The following is a 25406-nucleotide window of genomic DNA, read 5'->3' as shown; positions in this document are numbered from 1 at the left end:
CAGACCTTTTCTTCTTCACAGAGCTTTCTCTTCTACTGTGCTTCTGTTCTGCCCTGCAAAGATGTAGTAGAAAGGAAAGTCTTTGCTGCCAGAGTCCTAAAACCAAATTTAGTGTAGAGTCTGCCACTGGAGACCTGCATGGCCCAGTATGTAACACACACTCCTTTATTTGTGTCGATACTACTTTGCTGGATTATTATGAGGATTAGTGATAATATTTTTTAACCATTTATATGGAAATTGCAGGTGGAAAATAGGCAATGATTGTAAGTTTTTGTTATTATTTCATTGTCAACTCACATACGTTCTACTTTAAATTTTCTTGGAAGCCCTAAACATGGACACGGTTTTACTTCCTTTAATATCCACAGGTACATTTTACTTGTACCTTGTTACTTTCATGTGTGGAATTATGGTATTATGTATAAATTACAGTATGTATAGATTATCTCCTCAATAAGATTTGAAATTCATAAAGAAAAAAATCAGGTTTCTATATTCATATATACACCATGCTTCTAGTCAAAAGCTTGCAAAACGAATGAACATCTCTTTAATAAAGCAAAAAAAAAAATTTTTTTTGAGAGGTTTTCACTATAGGGCACGTGCGCTCGCCAGACAGACAGAGAGAGACAGAGAGATAGAAAGCGAGAAATCACACCCCAGGGGGGATGGTCACACCGCAATCCCTTCTCCTCCATTCTCCTTTCAGGATCTTGAGCACGCACGCACACACGCCCGGTGTGAGCTTTAAGCCACAGGGTCCAGGACGCGAACCGTGGTCGACTATGTGGGAGTCCAGCGACATAGCCATTACACTAACTGCTGGTTCCCAAAGCAAAAATTATTTTCATGCAAAACTTAGTTTTTAAGTTGGTTGGTAATTCTGGTTTTTCACAACTTGCTCAACTTTTCAATGCCTCACTAAATTAAATTACATCAAACACCAAATGTTTCACAATATTTTCCCTCAAATATGATTTATTTAGCAATCATAGGTAATAGGAAGTACAGACAATTACGACATAATAAAAACATAGAATTACAGAATTTTATGTTAGAAATGAAATAAAAGAAGTTCTGGCTAAAGAAAAAAGCATATGAACTTGCAAGCTATCTATGTTGGGAAGCATAGAATAAAAATGCAAAGCAGGACAGTCAAGGTACAGCAGCCTAATTCCTCTATCCCCCTCTTCAGAAGGACTCAAAAGTGATGTTTGCAGAAGGGACGGGCACAAGCAGTCTCCACTCTGACTTCGTGTTAGTTGATACTCATTAGTAGATGTCCAACAGAGTTAGAGGAAGGAAAGAATACAGAAGATGAAAAGGAGAAGGAGATAAGGAGGAAGTATGGGAGACAGGAGGAAAGAGGGAGAAAGGGAGATAGGGAAAGTTAAGTGGAATAAGCAGCGTGACAACTGTTCTGACGTGCACTGTTTTCTCCACTCCCTCTGGAAATTCAGTCACAGTGCTTTTTAAGTCACATAACCTGAAAATTAGGCTAAAGTTCATATACAGAATTTGATGAATTCTTTACAGTCCTCTATTTTTCAGCCACAAAAGTCTGGAGATGTTATAGTATTGAAAGGAACAACGTGATATATTTCCTATATCATATCAGAAAATGTCTCATTTTACTTCTCCCTTAAAAGATTCTTAGCTTTACTGAAAGACAAGTGGCTCAAATAGAAATAATAGTAATTAGATTTCCCAGATAGTCTGAGTTCATCTGAAATGCACATTTTCTGGTGAGTAGCTCATTTTAAAAAGAAATTAAAAGCAGTAGTTATAGTATCTTCATAAATAGAAATAAAAAGTTCATTTTTAAAGGACAAATGTCATCATGATGTACATATCTATAAAATTTTCCCCAACACATTATTATAGATCAGTCTTTACTGCTTACATTTAACACATCAATTGCATTGTAATGTCTATGATACAATTCAATTATTTAGCTGTGCTCTGCACACAATTCAGTGAAACTAAAGCTAAGGACCTTATTCACAGAACATTTAAAAGCATTTTGTACACAGTCTACACACAAATATATCTTAAATTATGATGGTGCATACAAAATATGCATATAGAATATGGCTTACACGTTAAAAGAGATATCAGTTGTGAGTTCTAAATTCTCACCCCTTAGGCTTAAAAGCTTCTCATTGTACTCATTTCTAAAATATTGCTTAGCACTGTAGAACCCAGGAAGGAAGCAAGTGCAACAGAAAATCCTTTAGGATGGATGGAACCTCCTTCATGGCATTTCCTGATGACTATTCTTGATTCTTGCCATCTAATTTTTACCTTTGACAAAGACAAGTTTACTCTAAGTCCACAATCATTGAAGTATTTGTACAGTGAAAAGTTACAACACCTAATTGTGTTTGACCTTTCTTGTCAGCTAGTAACAAAAGTAATTCTTCAGCTTGGAGCAAAGAATAGGCTTTGCACATGCTCAGGCAAAACATGACAAGGAAGTAGGCCCGCCAAGGATTGCAGTTGGTTTCTATGTAGTAATGATAAAGTCACGTCAAATAATGATATCTGTACAGTAAAGTGTGGACTTCCATCTTCCATTTTCAACATTTTAAAACACACACACACACACACACACACACATAAACGTGTGGGTGCACACACACACACAAGTGCACACACATACTTCTTGTTGCTTATCACTTGGCCTGGCATGTATTTTGTTACATCTTGATAAGATCCACACCCCAGAGGACGACCACTCTCTCTGTCTCCAACAATGGCTGATGATTCTTGTTATTCTAGACTGTAGGCAGGAAAAGCGTGACTTGTGTTGTGAGCACACCCAGGTAGGTGATGTATTCATGCTTTGAAGTCACGGGATGAGTTCAGGCTGCTCCACAGGTTTCAGGAAAAGATTTCGCTGCCATTGTCCAGTGTGAAAGTTACAAAGGGATTTTCTAGATCACTGAGCTTGGGCTACAATGCTCCATTGTTGATGTACGACTTCAACTATAGCTTTAAGGAGCTCCGCCTCTCATTTTTGTGGCCATGCATTTAAAATAAGGATAATTGCTTGTTCCCCAGCACTGCAAAATTTTTCTTCATAATTTTGTTTTTGCTTTGCTTAAAACCTTGAAAAATGTGTAGTAACAGCACTCTGTAAGACAGTGCAAAGAAGTAAATTTTAGAGTACTTCACTTCTGCACATATATTGGACAGTCTGTACGATTAGGTTCAAACTGATGAAAATTTAAAATGGTCTGATTTTTGTTTAAAAAATTTCTCTGGCTTGATTGAAGAAGGCCAAATTGTGAAGGAAAAATGATGGTGAAAGCACTGTCCAAAAACTCTGGTAGTAACGTAAGCATATTTATTTGACCAGAGTTACTAGTTCAAAATCTATGTTCTTAATTCCTATACAGGAGTCCATAAAAATGTTCCGATTCAATTGTATGTTGAAAGAGAAGAATAAAGCTTGGTGAAAAGTTGAGGAATTTGGATGTTTTAGTGCTGTTTTCATTATCCTGAAAAAAAAAAATCCAAATAAAAGTGAAGATCAGAGAAGAAAGGGTTAAGAGGGAAGACTGGGGATGTTGATTAAAGGATACAGGAGAAATAGGTTCGAGATCTACTGCACAGCATGGTGACTACAGTTAACAACAATGTATTGTATTCTTAAGAATTACTGAGGGCAGGGAACCAGCAGTTAGCATAATGGATATGTCGCTGGACTCCCACGTAGTCGACCGCGGTTCGCGTCCCGGACCCAGTGGCTTAAAACTCACGCCGGGCGCTTGTACGTGCATGCCCAAGATCCCGAGAGGAGAATGGAGGAGAAGGGATTGCAGCGTGACCATCCCCCCCTGGGGGGTGATTTCTCGCTTTTTGTCTCTATGTCTCTCTCTGTCTGTCTGGCGAGCGCATGCGCCCTATAGCAAAAAAAAACTCTCAAAAAAAATTACTGAGGGCAGACTTTAAGTATTTTCATAACAAAAAAGTGACAAGTATGAGAGGTAATAAATATTTTAATTAATTCAATTTAGCCTTTTCACAATGTATACATATTTCAAAACAGCCTGTGGTATACAAAAAATACATAATTTTTGTCAATTAAGCAATTAAAAAGAAAAATAGATGATAGTATTTAGTGATATATAGGCAATAATTACTGTGTGATAATTTCACATCGGACTTTAATACCTTGTCAAAATTAAGGAAATTATCAACCAATTTTCACCATTCCTGTTGATTTTAAGACTTGTCCACTTTCCTCATTTAAAAGAACCTGCGTATTCCTTGAAGGTACATGAATTTCACCTCCTGAAAGTCATGTTTCCTGGAAGATTATGTACCAAAGGCAGGGAATTCTCAAACTGAGAAGAACACTAAAAATTCAACTGATCTTGAGAGAAAAAATAATTAATTGCCTGGGGTTTGAATATGATTAATATTATCTTCAGTTTGAGTGGCTCTCAAATTTTTCTAGCTTTTGATTCTTTTTAGTTGAGAAGATAAAAGTCTTTGTTAACTGCCAACTGAATCTCATCAAAACTTTTTATTAATGAATTATCATTATATATAATTATATATATATATAATGATGTGTGTACATATATATATATATATATATATATACATGTGTGTGTGTGTAATTGTGTGTGTTTGCTTTAGATATTTTTATATACTCAACAGTCATTTTTACAAATGTATTGGTAATCTATATTTCCTGTACGTATTTTTGGAAATTGTTCATAAGTTGTCCATACTCATAGCATAAATGTTTAGGCAATCCTGATCTTAAAATTTACTTTTTGTTGTTGTTGTTCTTGGTTCTTGTTTTTTCTTTTGATATTATCTAGTGTATAGTAACTTGGAGATCCTATAGGAAAGAATCCTTTAAAAAAACATTTTTTACTCAAAATGTACGTAAATATTCCACTAAATTACTTTTCCATATATTTGCTTTGAGGGCTCCATCATATATTATATCATCAAAATCCAAGGACTCTTGGGACCAGCAGTTAGCATAATGGTTATGTTGCTGGACTCCCATGTAGTCGACCGCGGTTCACGTCCCAAACCCGGTGGCTTAAAAGTCACACCGAGCATGTGTGCGTGCGTACCCAAGATCCGAAGAGGAGAATGGAGGAGAAGGGATTGTGCCGTGGCCATCTCCCCTTGGGGGTGATTTCTCGCCTTCTGTCTCTCTGTCTGCTCTGTCTGTCTGGCAAGCGCACACGGCCTATAGCAAAAACCTCTCCAAAAAAAAAAACAGACATTCTTACAACTATCCTTGCAACTCAAGAATACTGAGGAAGAAATTATCTTAAAAGATAATCACATTTTGGGACCAGCAGATGGAATAATGTTTACATCGCTGCACTCCCACGTAGTTAACCATGGTTTGAGTCCCAGACCTGACAGCGTAAACTCACACTGGCACCTGTGCATGTGTGCCCAAGATCCCAAGAGGAGAATGGAGGAGAAGGGACTGCAGTGTGGCCAGAACCCCTGGGGGGTGAGTTCTGATTTCTTGCCTTCTGTCTCTCTCTCTGTTTCTGGCGAGTGCATGCACCCTATAGCAAAATCCTCTCAAAAAAAAAAAAAAAGAGAGAGAGAGAGAGAGAGAGAGAGAGAAAAGATGTCACATTTTAGCTCTTCGATATCTAAAGCAACAGTTGGGGAGCTCATGATACTATCTCAAAGGCTTCATCTGGTACCCTCAGCATTTTCTCTTGCCCTCACCATCACCCCATAGCAGGACTTTTTATAACGGTTGGATTTTGTTTCTTACATTATTTTAGGTGACATTAAAACATCTCCACTATAAACATGCATTCTTCTTTTCTAACTGCCTAAACCTCCTTCAAATACCCAGGACAGCGATTTTCAATTTTAGTGGATAGAAATATCAGCAAACTTATTAAAAATTCAGATTTCCAGCCTAGCTCCAGTGGAAGGGCACTGCTGCATGATGCTGACACCATATAGGAAGGTCTGGAGTTCAGATCCCAGGTGTGCCCAAACACACTAAGAGTGGTTTCTCCCTCTCTCTTTCTCTAAAGCAATAAATTCATTAAAAAGGTTTTTTATATTTCCAAAGCATTACACCACTTGGATGTAAGCCTTAGAAGCTAAATTTTTAAAAAGAGACCCACTAATGCACATGCCCACAGGTTTATTTTTACAGTTTGGCCATAGAGCAAGTACACTCATCAAAACATGGAGAGGAAAGAGGGCAAGAGAGATACAGAAAGTGAGAAATCACCCCCTGGGGGATGTCCATGCCACAATCCCTTCTCCATTCTCCTCTCAGGATCTTGGGCATGCACGCACATGCACCCAATGTGAGTTTAAGCCACCAGGTCTGGGACTCGTACTATGGTCGACTACATGGGAGTTCAATGACATAGCCATTACGCTAACTGCTGGTCCTGCCCACAGTGATTTTTCAAGCTACTGGGTCTGGGACTCGTACCACAGTTGGTCATGAGGGAATCCACCCACCTTAACCACCATGTCCCGTGCTAGTCCCACATGCTCACAGATTTTAATGAGCATATTTGTTCCAAAGTATGTGCTAGCTTTGTTTTCATCATTTTACTCAACATTCATATTTACTACTTAAAATTTTTAAAAAAATCTGTGTAAAACATTAATATTTTTCCTACATGAAGTAAGAAAAAGAAATGGGGATTAGATAGCCTCATTAACTATAGTTTATGATTTTTAAAGGACTAAATTTTTAGTCTCAGTAAGTACAATTTTTATTGATGACTGAATTAAGAACTCCTTAAAAGATAAATATTTAAATTTTACCTGTTAAGGTTTTGCCTCTGAAGATTGAATATAAAGACTAAAAGAAAATTAAGGAGGGCATTTGAAAATATAATAAAAAACCATTAATTTTATAAATTAGGTTTTTCTGTTAGGAGTTCATTTATTTCATAGGGGTGACAACCTCAACAGGGTCTCACCATGCCACAATCCTCCCCAGCCTCCAGCTATCCAGAATCACTTGTCTAACAGCACCCCTAGTATGTCCAGGTAGACCTGGGATCCGAATCTCGGTCTCCCATGTGCCTCCAGTAGTATGCAATGGTACTTTACGGCCTGCATCACTATAGCTGGACCAATTTAAGAATTAGGCTTTTTGTTGAAAATTAAAATTACCTCTCATGTTTAAAATGACAGAAACCTTTAAGGTGTTTTAGTTCTACGGATGTGTATCAGCACATTTTTCTTCAGCATTTATGAAATCTTCTGAGTTCTTATGATGATCAGTTTCACCTATAAAAAAAATCAAGCAGAAAGACAAGTGGAAATAAAATAGGTCTTTGAAAAAAAAATCCTAGTAGGAGACGAAAGCAATTTGTAAAATGTTGACAACTGGATTTTACAATGGATGTTATGGCACATATCTCTGAAGACATCATTTTCTTTTCAGCATGTGTATTTATAGTATTACAAGGCAGCTTCTGGTTGTTATTTAGCTTTTGCTTTTGAAATTGCAATTTAATCTGGGTATATGGAAATAAAACAGATGAGGCATGTTTAAACATTTATTAAATTGCACATAAAAATTATGCACCCTTTTCCTGAATACTCTTTAATTGAAACGAATTCTTTTAAATGAACCCTCTAATGCTCACTGCTTTTATGCTATAAATTTAAGACAAGCAAGTGTAAGAGAAAAGAAATATTTAAGCTAAACTAACCTGCTAAAACACACAAATGGAATTTATATTTTAGAACATTCAGTTTCTTTTAATATGTAAACCTTAAAGAAAGATAAAACACTAGTACAGAAACCGCTATAACATGTCTATCAAAAGTAGACGTATAAAGCAAAATGTATCAATACAAGAGTCTTGCTACACAATAAACAAAGTAAGCAAAAATTAATTTTTTGACTCAATTATGCAAAATACCTTGCTATTTCAGGAAATATTCATATATGATGGGAGGCTCTTTCTGTCTGAAAATCAGTTGAAGATATTCTAACAATTGAACTTTGCACTATTGAGATAATTCCTTTACCATACAGTGCAGGACTGTGTCAACTGTGTAGCAGATATTTATTGAAGTTATATGAGATTATATAAGCAGTGAACATATAGAATTCAAAGAGTTTATAACAAAACAAATTTATGTTGTCTTCCTTTTTTGTTTTGAGAGATTTTTGTCATAGGACATGTGTGCTTGATGGAGAGACAGACAGACAGACAGAAAGTAAGAAATCACCTCTGGGGAGGTGGCCATGCCGCAATCACTTCTCCTCCATTATCCTCTCACGATTTTGGGGGCACACATTCATGCTTAGTGTGTTTCAAGCTGCCAGGTCCAGGACTAGAACCATGGTTAGTCATGTGGGAGTTTAGCGCCTTAACTACTACGCCACAACTGGCCCCTTCCTACTCTTTCTTTAAAATATTTTCAGATCTGTTCCCTTAGTGCAGCAATTAAGAACTGTACAGAGAAAGTCAGATTCTTCAAGGATGACTAGAGTTTTGAGTTCTAGCCCCAGCCATTTGAAAGATATGCTGGGTCATAATGGGATGGAGAATTGAAGGACAAAGAATTGTGGCATGACTAGGCCTTATTGAGAGCTGCTTTTTCTCTCTCTTAACTCTGGCACAATTACATATGTGTATACACACATACACACACACACACACACACACACACACACACACACATATATATATATGTATATACTTTTTTTCCATAAAGAGAATATTGTTTTCTTTGCCAGGACTAAAATGCCAGGTAGTTTCATGAGTTTTCTGTTCACTTTTAGATAATAAAAGACATCCTATGATCAGACTGTCCAAGTCCTAATTCAGACATTAGGAAATCTTGTCACATACACTATACATCAATCATCTATGGTCAACGACTTCTTTCCCATTTTGGATTTGGTATGAACCCCAAAATATGTGGGGATTTGGGGGTATGGTTGATGTTTCCTTCACTTCATGTTTGCTTTCTCACAAATGGCTATTTTGAACTCTTGAACTGAAGCAAGGGAAGAAGAAGGTAAAGAGGAGCAGATAAGTTCCCACTGGACTGACAGTATTGAAGGATGGTTCCCACCTGTTAGACCTGGTGGCTGTTCCAAGTCGACCCCCACAACCTTTCTGTGCACATATTCAAGGACTCTCCTTATTGCCAAGGACTATGCTGGAAACTGCTGGCCTGCATGGCCAGGGCATATGAATCCCTGGTTTCTTTTCAATGTCCACAGCCTCCTGGAAATGTGTTGGTACATTTCCACCTTCTGTCTGCCAAGTTCCCATCACTCTTCCAAATCCGGTGTGCTATGTTGGGCCATGTGAAATATTCATGAGGTACTTGTTCCTATGAACTACTCAAGGAAAGGCTAAAACCTGCACAGCATCCTCGCCTCTGGCTCATCAGTCACATCTGATTCAGATTGCTCAGATAGGAACAAGATTCCATTTCTAACACCCCTTAGCGTCAAGCTCTCCAAGCGTCCTGGTGGAGCTCTTGTCCCCTGATTTGAGGTAAAGAAGGAAAGAAGGTAGCGTCTCTGCACTTTCCCCAACAGCAGAAATCTCACTAAAGAAATTCTCTTCATAGATCTTTTATCAGCTTTTAGCAACCTGACCTTTGCATTTATTTAAATCAGGCAAGAGTTTTAAGCATCCTATAACTTGTTTTTAAATTATTTTTAGAATTCCTGTCTCACTACTCTGTTTTCTGACACTTATCATCTTCAACTCTTGGCTTAAACTTCCGATGTAACATCCTGTTAGGCAAGGCTAGATTAGAATGGAACAAAAACGTTTACAACAGACCAGAGTGTAAGGAATAGATTCAGCTAACAAAACGGAATGTAAGTGACTAATAAAGCTACTTGTTCTCAAATTTATTGAGAGAATTTTTTATAATGGGCTAGGGAAAGGACATCAAAGGGAAGGATACCGATCACCAAATGCTCTTACTTCTAGCAGATAAAGAACTTACCAGTGACAAAAGAGAAATCAAATAGTAACAATGCAGCAATTATAAAAAAAAAAATCCCAAAATAATATACAAATTTCAAGAATGTTTGTTGTACATGTAATTACAAAGCTAACTGGTAAGGGGACAGCAGGTGGCATGGTGTTTAAGGTGCTGGACTCACAGGACTCATCATGGTTTGAGTCCTGGATCCAGTGGCTTGAATCTCACGCCATGTTCATGTATGTGTGTGCCCAAAATCTCAGGAGGAGAGTGGAGGAGCAGGGATTGTGTTGTGGTCATCCCCTCAGTGAGTGATTTCTCACTTTCTCTCTCTCTGTGTCTGTCTCTCCAGTGAGCACATATACTCTATAACAAAATCTCTCCAAAAGTAAAAAGAAAAAAAAAAAAGAAAGAAAAGAAACAATTAGAGTTCTAGAGCACTGAAAAAGTATCTTTCTTAGAAACTGTAAAATTCCAATTGTTTTTTTTGGAAATACACAAAGCAGTGCTGAGCAATTTCATGACAGCCAGGTTCTTTAGGAAAATACTGAATTAGAGTCCTCAGCAAATCCAAATCATGTTACTTTTAATTAGTAAATCTTTAGTTGCAGAAAACTTTCGATTAACTTGGTAATGTGACTGATAAGTAACCATCGTCTCCCATAGAAAGAAAGTCATATCCTTATGATATATCATTCTACCGAAAAAGAATAGATGCTTTGCCTTGTTTACTCCATTAAGAACATCTTAGACGATCTTCAAAGTCCAAGAATGGTCTGTGTAAAAAGACCTTAAGAAACATCCACATAGTAGAAGGTTCCAAAGTATTTTTGAATCATGGACCTTTCTTGTAGTATGGTGAAATCTATGACCTTCTTTTCAAATAAATTTTTTCAATAAAATAAAATACGTAAGACTACAAAGAATTCTACTTAGATTATTTTTTGTGTTTCTATTTATTTATTTAAAAATATTTTTACAGTCAATTACTATGTATCATTACAGCATACCAAATGAGAATTCTACTTATATTAAGATGTACTTTTGTGATCAGCAGGTGGCATAGTGGTAGATGCGCTGGACTCCCACATGGCTAACTACAGTTCGAGTCCTGGACCTGGCAGCTTATAACTCATGCTGGGTGCATATGCATGCATGCCCAAAATCCCAGAAGGAGAATTGAGGAGAAGGGATTACAGCATGGCCATCCCCTCAGAGGGAGATTTCTCACTTTCTCTGTCTCTGTGGCTAGAACACAAGACCTATAGTAAAAATCTCTTCAAAAAAATGTAATTTTAATATCAACATATTAAAGTAAATCTAGTAAATCTCTGATATGTTATAGTAATATACATGCTTTATTATTAATACATCAAACAATAATGTCTAACTGTAGGTCTATTATCTGTGCAATTCAAAAATAATAGTAATATTATATGATATCTCGAGTTCTGTCCACTAAATATATTATTTAAAAATCTATGTTTCTATTAGTGACAAACAAAAATATCACAAATGTTAATGTATTGTTGCTTACAAATATAGACAATGTTGATTATCAGTTAAAGGCTAATATAAAAGCACCTCTCCAAGTATACAGACCCCTATCTGTATAAATAACCTTAAGTGAGAAAGTGTAGATCTAGTCTATCTTCATTTTCCAGGAAAGAAACAGGTCCAGGATTATCAAGGAATTTCTTCCAGTGCAGACCACAAATACCTTGCAGTCAGACACACTGGCTTATAATTTGTGCTGGCACTTCAAGACCAGTAAAGTAACCTTGGAATTTCATTCCACTGGAGGATTTGTGAGTTCACATATGCAGGAAGTCATTCCTTAGGAAGGAATGCAAGGGTTTATAAGCAAGTATATAAAACTTGTCAGCCAGGAAAAATGTAAAGTCACAGACCTCTAATAATTCTGTTCAACTCAAAGATGTCCATCTAAACCAGTTTTAAAAGTTCAAACTTAAAGTAATTTTTAAAATTAGTGAAAGGTGTGGCTTTGCTTTATAACTAGTCTAAATTGAGCAGGGGACAGGGAAGTGATAGAAAGGGCAGACCTACCAAAACAAAGAGAAATTCTCTAAATTTTGTTAATCCAGACGCTTAGACTGCAGTTCGAGATCGATTTTATTATGTTAATATCATAGCGTATTAGATTCCTAAATGCAGTAAGTAATACTTGCAGGGAATACTATAAAGCACACTGTCAAGTGGACATTAGAGATTCCAGTCTTCCAGTTACGGTCTCAGTAATTACTTGAAGAATAATCTTTTATACAATTGAAAATATAAAGACAATAATGAACATATTGTGAGCACCTACGAAAGAAGCAGGCAGTATTCTAAGTATCTCAATCATCTTACCTCTCAGAACTTCCACAGCCACCCTACGTGGTGATGTCTAACAATTGTGGAAGCTGAAATGTGGCATAAGTCATCTGCCCCTGCTCTCAACATTAACAAATGGCTAGATCCCTCTGGCAAAGTACAACCAGAAAGTTGTTTTCTAGTCCTGCTATTTCCCGAGGTACAATCATCAGCAACCTAACTTTGCCATTTCTGGCACATCCACAGGCCACATTACTTACTTCAAATTTGTTTTTAAACACAGTTCAACCAACTTCTTTTAAAAAATTAGTTTTGTCCTAAATAGTAGTATTCCCCCCCCGAATAGAAGTAAATTTGGTGGGCTTTTTGTATTTTTCTAACACATGAAATCTGTAATTAACCAAAGGTCATTTCTTATGTAGATTTTTTTTGAAAAAAATGATTTAATAATTTATATGACACAAGATTTCTTTTTTTTTTTAGAGAGATATTATTTTTCTACAGGGCATGTATACACTGTCAGAGAAACAGAGAGAGAAAACGAGAAATCACCCTCCTGGAGGGATATGGCCATGCTGCAATCCCGTCTCCTCCATTCTCCTCTTGGGATTTTGGGCATGCATGCACATGTACTCAGCGTGAATTTTAAGCTGCCAGGTCTGGGACTTGAACTACAGTCGACTACGCACAAATCCAGCAATGTAACCATTACATGGGTCCCAACACAAACACTATTTTTGTTTCATCTCACTCAATAATCCCTGCAGGTGAGTGAGTAGAGCATCATGATGATTTCCCCATCAGAGACCAGGAACACAGGGTCAGAGAGTTAATGGCTACTCCAAGGTGCTATTGCCTAAGTGAGTTTGAGAGACAAAATTCCAAACGATTTCTCAGAAAAGTACTCTGGTTAGTTTTCCAAATTTAATGGAAACAGCAAATACTGTTTGAAAAATACACAAAACTGGTTTATTATTGCCTTTTCAATACAAATATTGGTTCTCAATTATACTTATTTAAGTCTTCGGTGGGGGGGGGAGGGAAATGACCTCTTTGCTATGTGTAACCATATTTCCTCAAGCAGACATATATTTAGGTTGTTTCCATTTTATTTTTGGTCCATTTATGTTGCTTATATTGTAAATAGCTAGAATGGATTGATCAAAGATCTGCATTAAAATCACTGGAGAAATGTAACGTAGAGTAAATCAGAGCTTCTAATTCTGATTGGTATTTTGGCATCTGTATAATATAATTTTCCTTACAGGTTGGAAAAAGAAGTTTTTTTAACCTCAGGGAAAAATTACTATTCTTATATTTTTCTTTTTACTTTAAATACATTTGGAGAAGACATAGGTGTATGTTTTCTGTCTTTTAGTTTTCAGTGTGCATGAAAGTAACCGTAAGAGAATAGGGAACTGAACACTAGGCAACATCAGAAGGCAGGCCATGACAGTGAAGTGTCCCCTAATTCCCAAATGTTCTGGCTCTGATCCTATAAAGTTAGAAAAAGTAATACCTTGTTTTGTAAAGTGTTATATTAGATATAAGTCAAGACATAGTAGAATTATTTCTTGTTTACTAAAATAAAACAGAAACATCTAACTTGGGGGGAAATATACCTACTTACATTAGCGGACACTAGAATGAACTCATATACCCAACACATGTGTTAAGCATCTCAATATATAAAAAGTTATTTGGGTGATTTATGGAAATTAAAAGACCTCTGTGTATGTTCACCTGCAAATCGACAAAATGATGCTCAACTTGGGGAGTGAATACCATGGCAAACAGCCAGAATACTTAAGAGTTTAAGCTCCATTGAAACTAAAGCACTTAAAGGATGTGGGAGGCAGTTGAGTTGGCTCCCTGAATGCAATCAGTCTAAAACTGGGTCTACAGGGTGCATACATTTTGGTAGCACAAGGTAGGAATATTTGGTCCTAGTGAGAGGGATGAGGAAGTAAGGGGGGAAAGCAGAGATTGAGCAAAGGCAGGAGACTGATGAGAAAAACATGTGCCAAAAAGTGAAGCCTGGTTGGGTGGGGGTCCAGCAGTTGGTGTAATGACTATGTCACTGGACTCCCATGTAGTCAACCACAGTTTGAGTTCTGGACCCGGTGGCTTAAACTCAAGCCAGGCACATGTGCGTGCATGCCCAAGATCCTGAGAAGAGAATGAAGGAAAAATGGAGGAAAAGGGATTATGGTGTGGCCATCCCCTCTAGGGGGTGATTTGTTGCTTTCCGTCTCTCTGCCTTTCTGGTGAGCGCAAGCGCCCTAGAGCAAAATCTGCTTTCTCAAAAATAATAATACAAAAAATAATAATGAAGCCAGGTTGGGTTAACTTTACTGCCAGCCCTTATGCACAGGACAAAGCAACAATTTCACCATCACTGTTCTTTTAGAATAACAACCCCATCTAACATCTGTTAGCATGCTGTACTCTGAAAGGAAAGTAAGCTCTGATGGTAGCAAGATGGTGAGAATGTGGACGGGGACAGCTGTGAAGGTAGAGAAGTGGCGATGGCTGGACTCCCATGTAGTCAACCACAGTTTGAGTTCTGGACCCGGTGGCTTAAACTCAAGCCAGGCACATGTGCGTGCATGCCCAAGATCCTGAGAAGAGAATGAAGGAAAAATGGAGGAAAAGGGATTATGGTGTGGCCATCCCCTCTAGGGGGTGATTTGTTGCTTTCCGTCTCTCTGCCTTTCTGGTGAGCGCAAGCGCCCTAGAGCAAAATCTGCTTTCTCAAAAATAATAATACAAAAAATAATAATGAAGCCAGGTTGGGTTAACTTTACTGCCAGCCCTTATGCACAGGACAAAGCAACAATTTCACCATCACTGTTCTTTTAGAATAACAACCCCATCTAACATCTGTTAGCATGCTGTACTCTGAAAGGAAAGTAAGCTCTGATGGTAGCAAGATGGTGAGAATGTGGACGGGGACAGCTGTGAAGGTAGAGAAGTGGCGATGGAGAGAGGCAGTCTGGGAAGAAGTTAAAACCATCCCAATCACACTTCTGCTGCTGTGAAGAGTGGCAGGAGCCAGTTGCAGAAACGGTAAGACTTGGCTCTCAGAACTAATTTGATATGAGATGCCATATGAGGTTTCTCTAATTTCTCAATCAAGATGAAAAGATGGGATGGAAATTTAGTCTGAGATGAGTGCCAAAAATTCAAATTTTCTCTTAACTTTTACAAGTAGAAACAAATTATACATAGGATACTGATGTTAAATATTCATCTAAATCACTTTCAAAAAAGTGGAAAAAATAATTTGTAAAATGGAAACATTTTAAGTATTCTAAACACAATATTTTTGTTAATTGAGTTTTCTATTTAGAGCTGGCTTAAGAAAAAGCAAGACAAAACAAATCAACAACAACAACAACAAAACCCCAACAACTTCAATTGCTTAGTGAAAATGTCTATGTCAATACATAAACCCACTTCTGGGGGCCGGCAGGTGGAGTGGTGGTTAAGGCTCTGCACTCCCACATGGTCAACAAGCAATTGGAGTTCTGGACCTAGAGGCTTGCTCTCTCTTGTTCCCTCTCTCTTTATCTCTGTCTCTCTGTGGTCAAATTAAAAAATAATTATAATAAATAAAATTAAATAGACTACTTAAAAAAAAATCCCTGTGCCTGAATGGGAAATATTGAATATGATTGAATTTTATCCTATAAACTATTTTTTACTTGCATTTAATCACTGTACATCTTTACAGTGTACAACATGATTTTTCCCAGTATGAATATGGTGCATATTAGTCAATTCAAAAACATTACCATATACAAGATTGAATTTGTTTTAATGAAGGGCTATCCTTATAAAACAAACAAGCAAACAAAACGAAACCTGAGGTGCATTCTAAAGATAAACCATTAGTTCTCACTCTTTTATATATGTAGAATGGTAAACCACATGTAAAGTAAATACATATTATCATTCATCCTTATCATGAATGACTCTCGAAATCATTTACAAATCACTTACTGGATTTTTTGCGGCCATTTCTACTCAATTTAAAAGTTAAACAGTCATTGAAGATTTTACTTCTAATGTGGAATTTTACAACACACCTCTACTATCAGAAATAATTTTTCAAATTGCTCAACTTTAACAATATCAGAAAGAAAAACCAATGATATATTCACATAATGGATTCATACCACTTACCTATAATTTCTTCCTACAACTTTCTGTAATGTTCTCGTATGTTTTAAAATGATCCCAAACATCAATGTGAAGATGTGGTCAAATTCTGAATTCTGGGCCTTTATATAAAACTTTAAAAAGGATACAATACACAAGTATCAAAAATCTATCTCTATGGGGACCAGCAGTTAGCGTAATGGCTATTACGCTGGACTCCCATGTAGTTGAATGCGGTTCGAGTCACGGACCCAGTGGCTTAAACTCACGCTGGATGTGTGTGCATGAGTGCCCAAGATCCTGAGAGGAGAACGGAAGAGAAGGGATTGTGTCGTGGCAATCCCCTCTGGGGAGTGATTTCTCACTTTCTGTCTCTCTGTCTCTCTCTGTCTTTCTGGCAAGCACACGTGCCCTATTGCAAAAACCTCTCCAAAAAAAAGAAAGAAAAGAAAAGAAAAAAATCTATCTCTATGGAGTTTAACACAAATGTATTTTTATAGGATGACTTATTAAGTCATAAGTAATCTGTGTAAAAGCATAAGAACACAAATTAATCAGAATGACTTGTTTATTATTTATTTGCTATTAAAATTAGCGGCTACAGCAAAAACAATAGTAAGTATTCAGAGAATGCTCACTACATGCCAAACACTGTGCTTAGTGATTCACAGATCTTACTGTTTAATGCTTCCAACACTTTTGTTTTCCCCAAGGTCACATACCATTTAAGAGAGCTGGGTCTTCAATCCCAGGAATGGTTCTTCACTACTAAGCTGAAGAGTTTGATCACACAAGGTGAGCTCCCTGGCCCAAAGGGAAAAGTCGCCACTTATGTGAAACAATGAGAACATACTTATTTGTCTAGAAAAATATAATTTTAAAATTTCTAGTTGGGAAGTATGTAGTAAACATGGTATTTAAAAAAAAAATCTTTCTGCTTTGAGAAGCTACTAGGGTATATATTGTTTTTGCACTTGCTAGAGAGAGAGAGAAAGAGAAAGAGTGAAAGTGAGAAAGCACCCCCACACCCTACATGCTCTAAGTGTTTATCAAATCTTGGGGTGCAGGATTCAAACCATGAAGCTGGCCGTGTGGAAATCCAACCACCTTAATCATCATGCTACTTGCTGGTCCCAGGATTTGAAAATTAGTTTTTTTCAGAGATGATCGAATAGTTATATAGTAAGTATGAGTACCACTTTGTAAAAAACAAGATTCTGTTTTTACTGCTATTTTCTGCATTTAAAGTCTACAGTAGAAGATAAGCTAAAAGCACTCAAATATCAAGACCCACACAGGCACTATACCTTTGATGATTTTAACATAAAAGGCTATTAATGAAATAGAGGAGAAATAATAGAAATCTGTGACTTTAGGAGTAATGTGAATTACTCAGTTAAAAATCCAATAAAATATAGGATTGCAGTAAGTATCTATGCTTTAAAAATCAAAAGATGTATGGGACCAGCAGTTAGCGTAATGGCTATGTCGCTAGGCTCCCATGTAGTCGATCCCGGTTCGAATTCCAGACCTAGTGGCTTAAACTCACACTGGGTGCATGTGCGCAGTGCCCAGGATCCCAAGAGGAGAGTGGAGGAAAAAGGATTGAAGGCATCCCTCCTAGGGTGGGTGATTTCTCGCTTTCTGTCTCTCTCTGTCTTTCTGGCAAGCACACATGCCCTATAGTAAAAATCAAAAGATGTAAATGAATGACAACTCTGTCATCATTTTTGTCTAGATGAACCTTGGCTCTTTATTCTGTCACACCAAATCCAATCATCCACTGTAAGTCTTAGGGCTCTCAAACTGCACACAGTTTTCCCTGCATGCTCAAACATAGCAAGAGCAATGAATTGTTCCTAACCTAGAGACTGCAAGCATCACAAGTCTCTGTAGGTTCTGCAGACCTAATTTTAAAGTTCATGATCAATAAATTCCTCATTGGAAAGAGTCTCCCCCTCACTTTTGTATGAGTTTCTGCCTACGAAGGATGATAGAACAGTCAGGGAAGGATGTCTCCTTTGATTTTGCTCTTTGTGTGGGTGAGGGTGAGCATGCACATGTGTGTGTGGAGACTAAAAGCCTTATCATTGTCCCCTGACAGAGTGCATCATTTCCACTAAGTGGGTACCTAACTACAGAAAAAAGATTCAGCAAATATCGGTGGTATGCATAATCCAAAATTCTAGCAGTCTTCAAGACGTATTTGATGATATTCTGTAAATGTTGCTTGACAAATTTGTAAACTGAGTTAAATAAATTAGTTATCAAATACACCCCAAAAGATCTTTTCATCTCATTTTTTTTAGCTCTAAAGTACCAAGTTTTGGCCGGCTTACAGAGTTGATTGCTATGTTACTTAGACCCAAGAACCAGTCCCACATATTTTCTTCTTTTTCTTTTTCTTTCTTTTTGGAGAGGTTTTTGCTATTGGGTGCGTGCGCTCGCCAGAAAGGCAGAGAGACAGAGAGATAGAAAGTGAGAAATCACCCCCAGTGGGATGGCCATGCTGCAATCCCTTCTCCTCCATTCTCCTGTCGGGATCTTGGGCACGCATGCATACATGCCTGGGTCTGGGACTTGAACCACAGTGGGCTACATGGGAGTCCAGCGACATAGCCATTATGCTAATTGCTGGTCCCACATACTTTCAATTTGAGATAAGAAAGACTACTGTGTTCTCACAAAATCCTTTCCATACTATTTCCTTCTCTTATGTTCGTGTTCCTATCTAACTTGCGCTGGCTGTGATGAAGAGTTCATTGAAAAGATGTGTGGAGAGAATCTCATCTACTTATCATTTTTGAAAGTAGTGGTAGAAGAAATTGCTTCTCTTAGATATATGAGAGGTCTTTGAGAAGAACATGGAAAATAAATATTATGAAAAAACCATACACAGATTTCAAAAATTCTTTGCAACCCAGATAAACTTTCACTTAATTTTCAGTTTTCTATGAACTTTTTGAAGACCCTTTGTATGTGCAAGTTACTCCTACTGAAGTAAACATAAATAAATAAATCATGTTAAGCAATTATCACAAAATTACTACAGTTTTCAGTCAGGATTATGGGGAATGGTGGACTTTCTTAAAGACTTTATAACTGGATGGAAGTGAACTTATTTAAAATAAATTGTGGGGGTCTAGCAGGTGGCATAGTGATTAAGGCACTGGACTCTCATGCAGCTGATCACTGTGTAAATCCCAGACCCAGTGGTTTAAAACTTAAACTGGGTGCCTGTGTGCACCCAAAATCCCCAAAGAAGAATGGAGGAAAAGGGATTGAGGTGTGGCCAACCGTCATGGCAGGTGATTTCTTGCTTTCTATCTCTGTCTGGTGAGCACATGTACCCTATAAATAAATCTCTACAAAATAACATGTCTCTCAAAAGTAAATAAATAAATTGTGGGTGTTCTATTACCTTAACATCAAAACTATGGTCAGGAGCCAGTAGGTAGTGTGGAAATTAAGGTGCTGAACTCCCACGTGGCTGACTGTAGTTCAAGTTCCAGACTCTGGACTTACGTGTGTGTTTGTGCCCAAAATTCCAAGGGTAAAATGGAGAAAGGATTGCAGTGTGGCCATCCCTCCTGGGGAGTGATGTCTCACTTTTCCTTTCTCTATTTCTTTCTGTCTGTCTTTGGGCAGTACACAAGTCCTATGGCAAAAAATAAATAAATTAATTAATTAAATAAAATAAAATTGCCAAAACAGATCATATTCTTATTGGATTTCTTTTACTTGATGGTATTTTTATTTCTTGCTCATATCTCCAGGTTTTTCTTAATAAGCAGACTTGCTCACATGTTTTATAGAGGCCTAACCTATGATGAAGAGTGAGATGGGAATTTAGGACCCTTCTGAATCCCAAGTACAGAGTGATGAGCTAATAACAGTTAGTGGGTTCCTGGGCAGAATTTTTCTCATTATGCCACAAAATTTTCTTCATAGACACCTGCCGGCCCCTAAGTTATGTGTTGAAGCTGACATTGTAATAATGTTTGAGCATTAGATTCTTGATGGTTTTCATTAACTCCCTTGAAGATTTATATACTAAAAACCACCTGAAAAGATCTTTTCTATTATTTTTCCTTTCCTCTTCACTTTTTTTAATTTCTTAATTGGAGGAAATATATCTATAATCACAGGAATATATCTTCACATTTGATATTTGATGATTAAACATGTCAAATAAGATAATAAAAAGTACTTTAAGCAATAAAAAAAGAAAATCACTGTAGGATGGAGAAATGGAGACAGGATTACAACACACCCCAGTAGAGGGTGCTTTCCCCTTCTTTGGCTTTGTCTTTCCAGCAAATACATACACCCTTTGGCAAGATTAAAAAGAAAAAAGAAAAATTATTTTTGAGAAAGAATTAAATAAATAACGTTTGCTGCCTTAGCTTAAGTGCTTCTCTTAAAAAATATTTAGGTCTACAGAACCCTTTGTTTTTCTAAAAAGCAAGTACCTTAAGTCGCACAATTCTTGACAAAAAGTAGCTGAAGATAGTTCATGTACAAAAGTGGGAAGCTGTATCATTTAGAGTAAGCCAATTCCATTTCTTCCTTTATTCATGCAGAAAACCGAATGGATTTAAGAGCTATTTGGAAAGTAGGCTCTGCAGACTCTCTTGATTAATTAATTAAGAATGGAGGGCCAATGAACACTGCAGCAGTAACTCAAAGGTCTGAAGTGCTGAACCCACAGGGGAAGGTTCAGGTTCAGGTCTTGGTGTCTTCCTGCACATGCCAGGCACATGTCTGTGATCTGGGCTGGCTGAACCTCAGCGTGGATCACAGTATGAAGACCCTACTGGCAGTTCCTGTCTCTCTATGTCTGCCTTTCATAAAAAAATGAATTAATTAAAAATAAAAGGAAAGGTGATAAAAATCACCTTTCTATACAGATCAATTCAGCAATTCACCTGACAGAGGAAACTCTTCCCATTGCATGCTTTGTCATGGGTTAAGTATAATCTCATATCAAAACCGCTCTGAACAGGTAAGGGCTTTCCATAATGCACATCTTCGAAGAAGCCTTCTATAAGATCTCCCTATAGAGGAACACACGTGAGAGCAGAAGAATGACCGTGGAAAACACTAAGAACGAAACATTTAATGTGTATCAACTCATAAGAGCTCTTGAAATAGATGCTCTTTTTATAATCCTCACTTTACAAAGGAGCAATGTAGAAAAAAAGGATTAAATAAATTCCTCAGGGTTACCTGACCAGTAAGTGATAGTATCAGAATTGAAGAAGATAGTCTGGTTTCAGAGTCTTAGAGCTATGCTGTGCTGCCCCTTGGGTATAATTTAGTAGTTACTACATTTCGTAGCAAGTATTTTCCTTACTATAAGGATATGCCTTATTTCAGAAATGAAATCTGATTGAATATTATAGCCATCCCCCCCATGGTTGCTGAGTCAGACAATAAAAATAAATCTATTTTCTTTCTGAAAATACATTATTTAATATTAGACATCAGCCATAGCTGATTAATTATTAAAGTGTTCATTCTAGTCTAGTACAATTAACCTGTAAGGTAACTGGTAGAGAGTCACAGAAAAAGAAGATATTGAAAAGCAGTCTTTGAGAAATCTGTATTTTTCAAAGAAAATATCTTGGCTACTCTGAAATTGAAAACTGAGTTATGCAGCTGACAAATGTTTAAGTCCAATAAAAATATTGCATTAAACCATTTAACCCCTGCCATTCACCCTCAATATAAAACATTTTCCAAAAGTATTTACGTATTTCAAAAGTATTATTCGTTTTTAGGAATCATTTTCAATTGGCGTTGAAAAGCATTAAAGCATATGTTCAGAAGCACAATGGTAGAAGAGAAAAGATAAATTCAGTTCATGAAATTCACACTACCTTTTGCATTTTCTTTAAAGGGGTGTCCATTTGAAAGTAGGTGGACAGGCTTAATTGTAGAAATGGGAGAATTAGTGATTGACTGCTCAAAGAAATGTTATTGTCATTCACCACATTATATCAGAATGCCATGGAAACAGATATCTAAAAGTATAAAGAGGCTAACCTGGTGAATCTATGCCATAGCAGTTGAGCCAAGTCAACAGAGAAATGTGTAGTTATCATTTTATGTGGGTTCGTGATGCCAGCTGAGCCATCTACCAAAATGAATGCCCTTTCTCACACCGGGCCAGGTCAATTTTCAGCAACTATATTAAAATCTCTGGGTCTTTTGGTCAAATTAAAGCTGCCGCCATGCATAAGGTTTTACTTACAAGTGTTTACTGATGGGAAAACTCATGCTTCTGCGAGTGCAATTTTTCTTCCAGGAAAAAAAAAGAGTACTTATTTTAACAATCTAGAGAAAATGCTAGAAAGAAGTTATGAAAACAAATTGAACTAGTATTTGTAATCAATCTTGTTTGCAGGAATTACTGTGGTAAAATTAAGAAGATAATTAAGAAAAGTATGTGGGGATGTTCCGTAAGATATTCATGGAAAATTCGTATTATGAAAAAATTATACATTATACTTATTGCATTAAAACATACTCATATTTTAATTCAACTTTTCCAGGAACTTTTAGAAATTATTAACATGGTCTATTACCTATTAATAATAGTATGCAAATGTTTAGATGTAGAATTAAGTCATACAAAAACATAATATTCAGGACCAGCTGGTGGTGTGACAGTGAGGGTGACTGGATTCCACATGGATAATTGTGTAGTTTGAGTCCTGGATTCCGTGGCTTGAAAACAAACATGCTGAACACACGTACAAGGGTATTCAGAATCCTGAGAGGTGAATGAAGGAGAAGGGATTGAAGTTGTGGCCATACGTGAAAAGGAGATTCTTTCTCACTTTTCTTCTCCCTCTCTTTTTCTCTCTATCTCTCTCTCTGTCTCACATGTTGCACATGCCCTATGGCAATTAAAAAAAATAACATGCATAGTATACTGTCATTTATTTTTTGAAGAATTATTTTATTCAACTTTACTTATTTATTTTAAATTTTTGATGGGAGGGGGCACAGTGAGAAAGCAAGTTCCCAGGTCCAGGACTCAAACGGGTCAGCTATGTGGAAGTCTAGTGCCTTAACCACCATGCCACCTGCTGGCCCCTCTGTGATTTATTTTAAAAATAAAGAAGAATAAAATTGGGACTAGCACATGGTGTAATGGTTACATCACTGGACGACCATGTAGTCTACAGCAGTTTGAGTCTTGGACTTAGTGGCTTAAAACTCGTGCTGGGTGCATGTGCATGCGTTCCCAAAATCCCAAGAGGAGAATAGAAGAGAAGGAATTGCAATGTGGCCACCTCTACTGGGGTGTGATTTCTCGCTTTCTGTCTCTCTGGTGAGAGCTTGTGCCCTATAGCAAAAATCTCTTAAAAAAAAAAAAAGAATACAATCATATTTCTTTTCCTTTGCCATCAGAAAACTCATTTTTTCCTATCTAAACTTGTTTAAAAACACTAACAACAGCACAATAAAAAAAGAAAAGCAAATTGCTTATTGAAATCCAGAACCAGAGGGGCTAATGATCTTATACTGAATATAACAACTTTCAGATAGAATTGTACTATATCATTCCTTAAACTCCTGAGAAAGCATCAAGAAAATCATTAAGGTGTGTGTGTGTGTGTGTGTGTGTCCCGAAAGTTATAATCATGCCCCAAGTAATCCTTCATTCTTATAATTTAATATAAATACCATAAGTAATTTCCATAATTCATAAGCATTTGATAGACTCATAAGGATTATGGTAGAATGTGTAAGAACAATGTTTGCTGAATATGAGTTTTAGAACCATTAACTCACTGAAGATTGGGATTTTTCACTTCACTATTTAAAAGACTAAATATTGACTTCATCTCCAGTTTAGGAGGTTTATGAAAACATATTTAAAAAATAATATTGTATACTAAAAGAATATACTGAATCATGATGTTAAATCAAATTGGATGCAAATTCCAGCTTCTTGAGTGATTAATTGTGTGAAGTTAGGGATATAATTTGTGTTCTCTGAGCTTCTGTTTTGTCAGACTACAATTCTTTCTATGTAGAGTTGCTATAATAAATTTTTGTAAAAATGACCAATGACAGAATAAATAATGTATACTGTCACTCTGAAATACATACTTTCCAAAATTTTAAAATAAAAATGTCTACAGGATATAACTAATCCAATGAGCACGTTTGAAAAGTCTGTAGATCAGAGTAGGCAGAAATAAATTTAATAAAGCAATTATGCTAGTCTCTGGCATAAGGTTTCACAAGAAATTCTTTTCTCTTTTTGTGTTCACTTTTAACATATTATTAAACTATTTTCTATGCCTGTTTGCAATTGAAAAAGAATGAGAAAGTTAGATTTGTTTGTAACATATGTACAAATTTGTAATGTTGGATGACTGACCATAGACCTGTTTTTACCTAGGCAAAATGGCAATGATACCTAAATCATAGGGCTGTTTGACTGACTGTTTAGGATAATGACCATAATTGAACTCAGTGTGTTGCCTAGCATGTAAATATACACTCAGTGGATATCTTTATAAAGATGATTCTGTTTAGTATTAATAGCAACATAACAACAAAAATCACCTACTATATATAATATGCAATATTGCATTTATGATGTTTCAAAAATAAATAACATTGTACAAGTTTTAATTAGATAAATTTCACAATTTATTAAAATACCATGCTAATCAAAATGTAAATTAGATCTTTTAAAAATGTTCATATTTTCCCATCCGTTTTCAATGATTCTCTCTCTTCTAGTGATAGTTTAAGCATTGGTTCAAGACCTATATTTAAAACTCTTTAGCTTCCCTACTGAGGAAATTTATGAGCTATTCGAATGATAAACATGGTTTAAATATATATATAAATATATATATATATATAAAATTCAGGATAGCGGTTTCTTTTTGGAAGAAGACAGAAACAAGGGAAAGCAGACAAACATA

General features: G+C 36.6%; 1 protein-coding gene across 2 annotated transcripts in view; it reads right to left on the bottom strand.

The window, feature by feature from the left end:
* Positions 1–946: 946 nt before the first annotated feature.
* PDE1A (phosphodiesterase 1A) overlaps positions 947–25406 on the bottom strand; it is a 302238-nt gene continuing 277778 nt past the window's right edge. For both annotated transcript variants that reach the window (XM_006151626.3, XM_006151627.3), the window contains 2 exons: positions 7156–7272; positions 947–3506 (listed from right to left, as the gene is read on the bottom strand). In XM_006151626.3, coding sequence (XP_006151688.1) covers positions 7199–7272 — 74 coding nt within the window. In that variant the 3' untranslated portion in view covers positions 947–3506; positions 7156–7198. The remainder of the gene's footprint in view (positions 3507–7155; positions 7273–25406) is intronic.

Source organism: Tupaia chinensis, unplaced genomic scaffold (genome assembly GCF_000334495.1).
Source record: "Tupaia chinensis unplaced genomic scaffold, TupChi_1.0 Scaffold000322_1, whole genome shotgun sequence".
Classification (NCBI taxonomy): Eukaryota; Metazoa; Chordata; class Mammalia; order Scandentia; family Tupaiidae; genus Tupaia; species Tupaia belangeri.
Note: the sequence above shows the minus strand (reverse complement) of the source record. Positions and strands in the feature narration are given on the sequence as shown.